The sequence below is a fragment of the Meriones unguiculatus genome, chromosome 3 (assembly GCF_030254825.1).
Source record: "Meriones unguiculatus strain TT.TT164.6M chromosome 3, Bangor_MerUng_6.1, whole genome shotgun sequence".
Taxonomy (NCBI): domain Eukaryota; kingdom Metazoa; phylum Chordata; class Mammalia; order Rodentia; family Muridae; genus Meriones; species Meriones unguiculatus.
Window position 1 is genome coordinate 67,997,297 of NC_083351.1, and position 7,950 is coordinate 68,005,246.

General features: G+C 40.0%; 1 protein-coding gene across 1 annotated transcript; it reads left to right on the forward strand.

Moving 5' to 3' along the window:
• The first annotated feature begins 1,223 nt into the window (after window positions 1–1,223).
• Window positions 1,224–7,950, forward strand: LOC110553944 (cationic trypsin-3-like). The gene is made up of 5 exons (XM_060378690.1): window positions 1,224–1,263; window positions 2,886–3,048; window positions 4,342–4,599; window positions 5,124–5,256; window positions 7,801–7,950. The coding sequence occupies exons 1-5, from the start codon at window positions 1,224–1,226 to the stop codon at window positions 7,948–7,950; spliced, it is 744 nt and encodes a 247-aa protein (XP_060234673.1).

Here is a 7,950-nt window from a genome sequence, read left to right on the forward strand (position 1 = left end):
TTGTTCTAGCCTTTTCTCAGGCTTCACTCTTGTGCTCTGAACTGCATCAAGATAATTTGAGATGACCAGGCACTGTGTGCTCTAAGCAGTACCACTCTAATAATTAGAAGTATTGGTCACTGAGAGCGTACAGCTGTATACAAATAGAACACATTCTACTTTATTTCTACATTTTTTCTTTTTGTGTGTGTTTGCATATTTTAAAATTTTTATTTTTAGTACATTTTTATCTCTTAGAAGAAAAAATTAAATTAGTTTATGTTTCAAAGTCCTATTATTGAATACTTATGTCATTTTTTTAAACTGAAGCAATAGTTTAAATGTATTTATGAAGGGATAATATGAATGACTTGTTGGTCTTGACAAATACTTTCAACCATAATTTTTATCCTAAGTGCTACATGAGAAACAACAGTAGGGTTTGTCAAGTGCAAAAAATTTCAAAATTTGAACCACAGCTGCTCTAAGCTTTTTGCCATCCCGTGACAGGGGGCAAGTAAAACCAAAACACAGAATGTTTTATAAGTGATGACTTCAGAGAAAACTGTTCAAAGGGGGAATTTTGTCACAAAGTAATGTCATAACACCCATGCTGGCACACAACTGTAATTTTAGCACTCAGCAACCCAAAATAGTAGAATTGCACAGACTGGCCTTGAACTTGTTACCTAGCCCAGGGTGATATCAAACTTAGTTCCTCTAACAAATAAAAGTAGGCATGAATTTATTGGATCAGAACTACCCTCAGTTTTTCTAACAAATGAATCATCCATTACATTACATTTAATTGTATGACATGTGTCTATAAAATCGATAAAAATACATAATTGTGAAGCAGGTCTTAGTTACACACCAATGGTACAGGATTAACATAGTCCTTTGGGCAAAAGGACTACCAAAATCTTGTATTTTTATCTGGGAATCCAGAAACATACAGCTGTGTATGATGAGCTGCATACAACCTCTTTCTTTTTGCAATGAACGCTTCCCACCAGGTGGGTTGGCAACTTCCAGGCGTCTCGGGAAGTAGGAAATGCTTACCTGTGGTCCTGTATTATCTTTCATCTGCCACAAACTGGCCTTTTTTTTTTTTTTCTCACTTTACAGTGAAATCTCTTTTCTGGCACCTATGGCCCTGAGTGTCAATGACAAATCTGGAGGTATAAGTAGCTGTGGAGAAAAAGCCTTTAACCTGTTTTCCAGTGCAGAACTAGTAAGCAACCATGAAGACCTTCCTCTTCCTGGTTCTCCTTGGAGCTGCTGGTAAGTCTTTCAAAAGAATGCATCAGCAGATATATACTTTGGGTATAAATGTGTGCTTTGTTCTTAGAAATCAACAATGGTTGTTGAATATGGGGTCTGAAAGCAAGGTGGTTGAAATGTAGGAAAATTAGTATGTAGCATTTGTGTTTATAAATGGCTACATTTTTATCAGGGACAGTTCGTGCAAACATAATAACTGTCCACAGTTTGAGGCATAGAGATGCAGGACGTGTTCTGAACTTCCAGGCATGCTCTCTTAATAGGAGGAAGAAAGGAAACAGCAGTCCACATAAAAGAAGTGTTGGTCCTGATCTCTAAGACATGGAGTTGATGACTAAAACTAATCTGTGTTCCCTGAAGATGCCATGAGCCTGTAAGCCTGAGTCTCCTGAAGACTGAAGAGCTGGTTATTTACTAGGGGCAAGGGATCTGACTTGGCCTAGAAATCATGTGAATCACAGATTAAACTTTAATCTGTGTTTTGAGAAACCTGTTGATGAATTCATGTTGGTATAAAGTCACATGTCATTTGAGTGTGAGAAAAAAGAGGGAATTGTCTATTTCAGTGTTAGTACTGCCAAATTTTTATTACCAAACTTTATATTAACTTTTCTCACATTGAACAAGCATAATTTATTAAAAGCCTTGAAACTTCTCTCCCAAATTATGTGTTTAAATATTAGAAAGCAAAGATAATACACTACAATTAAAGGAACTCGTAGCTACAGGAAATCTTAACAAAAATGCAGGTTATAGTCCCCAACCTTAAATATGGCAATGAATGGTGGAGAGATAATCAGGATAAAGGGAAAGATCAGGGAAGAACAGTGTGGTGTTCTATAAAATGCTCAAATAAACACTTCAGGATAGATTCAAAGAAAAAGTTGGCAAAATAAAATTCAAAACAATTATTTCCTTCAGAGGTAGAATATACTTACTCATGTGGTTTCTGCAAATTCCATTTCTATTACCTCATGGAAACAGCTAGTTCACACCAACATGTCATCAATTGCTCTAAGCAAACACAACCGGCGAGTTACTGTGCAGTAACTTTTACTTATTTGCATGGATGTCGAGTCCAATACTATACTAAAAATAATACTTATATCCTAAATCAATGTTGTAAGACATTTGTTTTTTAATAGTCTCCTCTGTGTGTGAATGCCCTTATATATGTGTGTGAATACGTATTTGTAAGAATACAATGTTTGTCAAGCCTAAAGCAATATCTAACGGTGAATCTTCCTTGTATAAAGAACTTCATATAAGAGGCATATAATAATAAGTTATAAAAATATCTACATTGAAGCTACTGGTAATGGTGCATACCTTTAATCTAGCATTCAGGATGCAAAGGTAGGCAGGTCTCTGAGTTTGAGGCCAGCCTGGTCTACAGAGTGAGCTCTAGGACAGCCAGGGCTACACAGAGAAACCCTGTCTCAAAAAAAAAATTACACTGAAATAAAACACTAAAAAGAAAACAACTACATACCTGAAATCAACATTTCCTGATTTGCTGATGACAGAGAACACTGTCATCTCCTGTGTAATTAGTCTGCATAAACTCGGTGGAACAGAAATCAATGACAGATCTGTATCAGTCTCTGCTTCTTCCCTAACAGCTGGTATCCCCATTAATGAAAATGATGACCTGCTTATTGGAGACTTCAAATGTAGGAACAACTCTGTCTCCTACCGGGTATCCTTGAATGCTGGCTACCACTTGTGTTCAGGCTCTCTTATCAGTGACCAGTGGGTACTAACTGCTGCCCACTGCTACAAGCCGTAAGTTTCCAGTATTCACACTCCTAAATTCTAAGGTCGCTTCTCCCTTTGCTTCATAGAAGGGTAAACAAAAGGCCGTAATATGTTTGATGAGTGAAATAATTTTTATATTTATTATTTACTTGGGGTGGGGCAATGTGGAGGTCAGAGTACAGTTTTCTAGAGTTGATTCTTTCCTTCTACCATATGGGTCCCAGGAATCAAATGCAGATCATCAGGCTTAGCAACGAGCACCTTTCCCTACTGAGCCATTTTGCCAGCTCCCTTGATGGATTAAAGAAGGATAAGTCAGGGTCTACACATCTTTAGTAGTCATAAGAAATTTATGCGCAATGACAGGTGTTGCCCTTGGGTCTTACAGATATTTTTCTAAATAATGAAGTAGTTTAAAAAATCTGAAGCCTGGCTGCAAAGTCTTTCTCTGTGGTCTATCAGGACTACTCCTCCCTCGGTAGAGGGGTGGGAAGGTCAAAGAGCCAGACATTGAGTTCATATCAGAAATAATCCCTGTTCCCCTTACCCCTTACTAGGGAACACATTTGGATACTTAGCTACCAGGGGCTACGTCCGAGCAGAGGGTCTAGGTTATATCCATACATGGTCCTTGGTTTGGAAATGCCTGATAAGCTAGGGTCAGATGAAAGGGGAGGTGGTCCTCCCCTATCAGTGGACTTGGAAAGGGTTAGGGAGAAGATGAGGGAGGGAGGGTAGGATTAGGAGGAAAAGAGGGAGCAGCAGGATACAGCTTGGATACAAAGTTAATAAACTGTAACTAATATTAAAATTTAATTTAAAAAACCTGAAGCCATATACATGATCTCGATAGTTATACCTCAACCATGACTATAAAAATGTCATATGAAGTAATAAAATGTACCATATTCCTATTATAACATTTAAAAAAAGGAAAATTTGTTCTGTGCTCTAAATATTTTCTATCTCTGGCTCTTTTCTCACTTTCCTGTAAAACTTTGTTATAAAAACCCATAAGAGAAATAGTGAGTGCTAATCAACCTTCTCCAATTCCATTTCTACCTCCTTCTGCTTTGTGTGGGGGCACTTTTCTCCATCCTGAATTCTGAGGAGACAGTGGGCTCAGAGTCTGCACTAGCAGTGTTGCATAAGGAGTACTCCAACTGTGCCTAGGACAGGAGTGACTGGTGCTTCCTAACGTGTAATTAACCGAGTTCAAGAATAGGATGGCGTTTATGTTTATGTTCATGGTTAAAGGTTGAGGAGGGGGAAGAACTCCAAGATAGATATTTAGAAAACTGTTAATCCTTATAAATATAGCCAAATACAGGTCCGACTGGGAGAAGTCAACATTCATGAAATTAAGGGTGCTGAGCAATTTATTTCTGCAGCCAAAATCATCCCTCACCCCAACTACAACAATGGCACCACTGATAATGACATCATGCTGATTAAACTGAACTCACCAGCCACCATTGACTCTCATGTGTCCACTGTCTCTCTGCCAAGCTCCTGTCCATCAGCTGGTACTAAGTGCCTTGTGTCAGGCTGGGATGACACAGTGAGCATTGGACGTAAGTGTTCCCTAAAACATAAGTTCCAATTGTAAGAACCCCCAGACATGTAAGGCTCATGGTGTTTGCCTGGGTCACATACTCAAAGTGCATTGCCCTAAAGGCAATTTTAGACCCACCTATACTATTAAATGTTAAAAAGTCTGGTTTGCTGAGATGATATAAAAGATAAGATGAAAATTATTAGAAAGAGATCAATGTATTTAATTTACATATGATTGGTGGTTAGCATAGAATTAGGTACTAGGTGATATCCAACTCACTAAGGGATTCAGTTCAGCCTGGAACATAGCTTAAGAAAAAGTCTCTGGACTTCGGATCTGTCACCACTAACATTTGTGTCAAAGAAAAAAAAGAACTGGCTGGTTAGATTTTTTGAAAAAATCTTTCAGGAAACCTCCCAAATTCTAAGACCCAGCTAAATTTAATGAGACCAGAAAGTATTGCGAGAGAGAAGTGAGAGTGGGAAAGAAATATCGTGGGTCACTGTGGATAATTTTCCATTTCTGCTCTTCACTCCACAGGTAGCTTCCCTTCAGGTCTGAATTGTCTGCACATTCCCATCCTGTCAGACCCTGTTTGCCACAGCGCCTACCCACATCTTATTACAAGGAACATGCTCTGTGTCAGCTTCCTAAACGTGCGAAAGGACACTTGCCAGGTACGCTTGTTTTCCTCTTCTGTCTAGCTCATCAGTCTCACTCCTACTGACATGTTTCTCCATGTGAAACGCAGAAGACTAGAATTCCATATCTAAGAACTAGGGGGAAAATGGCTCAGTGGGTAAATCACTTGCTCAAGAAGGACAGGGGCTGAAATTTGGTCCTCGGAATCCACAATCCACATAAAAGCCAACAGGCTCAGCAGCCACTTGTAATGCTAATGCTAGAGACACAAAGACAGGGGGGAACTTCTTGAGCAATAATCAACAAGCTCAACAAGGGACTGTATTGATAAATAAAAATGGAGCACAGTGAAGGAAGTCGTCCAACATCATCAGCCTTAGGCCTCCATCACCCGATCACACGCATGCATGTGCTACCGTCCACACACTCACCTATGAAACCACAAACACATGTGCACACTCGCTCCACATACACACGCACAAATTTAAATTTTCTGAGGTTGAATTTGAAAGGTGAGAAACAGCTTTATCATACACTGCAAGCTTTCCGTTTGTGATGTGGTGGTTAGCATTGGTGGTCTGATACCTCAGCAACAGTGCTGTCCAGACAAGACACACAGGCAACTTTTTGAGACATTGCAGGAAACCGTTGTGGAAAGGAAGAACTGGCAAGGCAATCTTAAATCTCCCCAGTCTTCACCTTTTATTGCCTCAACAGAACTGGGACAGAAAGAAGTGGTGCCATTAAAAAGTGTATCAGTGGTATAGCTGGATCTTGAGGAAGCACTATTCCTAGCTGTCTGAGGAAGTGCCAGATTGCTTTCCAGAGTGGTTGTACAAGTTTACATTTCTACCAGCAGTGGAGGAGGGTTCCCCTTTCTCCACAACCTCTCCAGCATGTGTTGTCACTTGAGTTTTTTATCTTAGCCATTCTGATGGGTGTAAGGTGAAATCTTAGGGTCGTTTTGATTTGCATTTCCCTAATGGCTAATGAGGTTGAGCATTTCTTTAACTGTTTCTCTGCCATTCGATATTCCTCTATCGAGAATTCTCTGTTTAGCTCTGTACCCCATTTTTTAATTGGATTACTTGATTTGTTGCTGTTTAACTTCCTGAGTTCTTTATATATTCTGGATATTAGTCCTCTTTCCGATATAGGGTTGTTGAAGATCCTTTCCCAATCTGTAGGCAGTTGTTTTGTTCTTAGGACAGTGTCCTTTGCTTTACAGAAACTTTACAGTTTCATGAGGTCCCATTTATTGATTGTTGCTCTTAGAGCCTGTGGTGTTGGTATTCTCTTCGGGAAGTTGTCTCCTGTGCCAATGAATTCAAGGCTCTTCCCCACTTTTTCTTCTAAGTGGTTTAGTGTGTCTGGTTTTATATTGAGGTCTTTGATCCACTTGGACTTTAGTTTTAAGTATGGATCTATTTGCATTTTTCTACATGTAGACATCCAGTTAGACCAGCACCATTTGTTGAAGATGCTGTCTTTTTTCCATTGAATGGTTTTGGCATCTTTGTCAAAAATCAGGTGTCCATAGTGTGTAGATATATATCATGAAATTTGCAGGTAAATGGTGGGATCTAGAAAAGATCATCCTGAGTGAGCTATCCCAGAAGCAGAAAGACACACACGGTATATACTCACTCATATAGACATATAGTATAGGATAAACCTACTAAAATCTGTACACCTAAAGAAACTAATCAAGAGGGAGGAGTCTTGCTAAAATGCTCAATCTCTATCCAGAAAGGCAAAGAGGATAGACATCAGAAGAAGGAGAAAAGAGGGAACAAGTCAGGAGCCTGACACAGAGGACCTCTGAAAGGCTCTGCCTTGCAGACTATCAATGCAGATGCTGAGACTTATGGGCAACCTTTGGGCAGAGTGCAGGGAATCTTAGGAAAGAAGTAGGAAACAGTAAGATCTGGAGAGAACAGAAACTCCACAAGGAGAGCAACAGAACCAAAAAACCTGAGCACAGGGGTCTTTCTTGAGATTGACACTTCAGCCAAGGACCATGCATGGAGATAACTTAAGACCCCTGCACAGATGTAGCCCATGGCAGTTCAATATCCAAGTGGGTTCCATAGTAATAGGAACAGGGACTGTCTCTGACATGAACTGATTGGTCTGCTCTTTAATTACACACCCTGAAGGGGAAGCAGCATTACCAGGCCACAGAAGAAGACAATGCAGCCACTCCTGATGAGACCTAATTGACTAGGATCAGAAGGAAGGAAAAGAAGACTTCCCCTATCAGTGGACTTGGGGAGGGGCATACCTGCAGAGGGTGGAGGAAGGGAGGAATTGGGATGGGAGGAGAGAGGGAACCACAGGGGGGATACAAAGTGAATAAAGTGTAATTAATAAAGATTTTTAAAAAATCAACTTTACAAACAAAAAAAATTACAGAAAAAAAAGTGTATCAGTGATATAGTCAGACAATTGTGTCCTAGACTTCCAGGAGTAAAGTGAAAGGGTTAAGAGATAGCCCTAGGAGCATGAAGGGCAACCTCGAATCTCAGCCTCTCGTTTGAGTCTCATCAAGAACCCTGACTGTTTTTCTTCTTGTTCAGTATGACTCTGGTGGCCCCATGGTCTGCGATAAACAACTCCAAGGTGTTGACTCCTGGGGCAATAACTGTGATGAGAAAGGAAAACCCGGTGTCTACACCAAGGTGTGCAACTACCTGGACTGGATTCAGCAGACCATTGACGCCAACTAA

Bases quoted from the DNA above. Each gene is read 5' to 3' on its own strand.
- LOC110553944 (XM_060378690.1), top strand. From the start codon at position 1,224: ATGAAGACCTTCCTCTTCCTGGTTCTCCTTGGAGCTGCTG. The intron at 3,049-4,341 runs GTAAGTTTCCAG...TTATAAATATAG, and splicing joins GCTGCCCACTGCTACAAGCC to CCAAATACAGGTCCGACTGG. The intron at 4,600-5,123 runs GTGTTCCCTAAA...CTCCACAGGTAG, and splicing joins ACAGTGAGCATTGGACGTAA to CTTCCCTTCAGGTCTGAATT.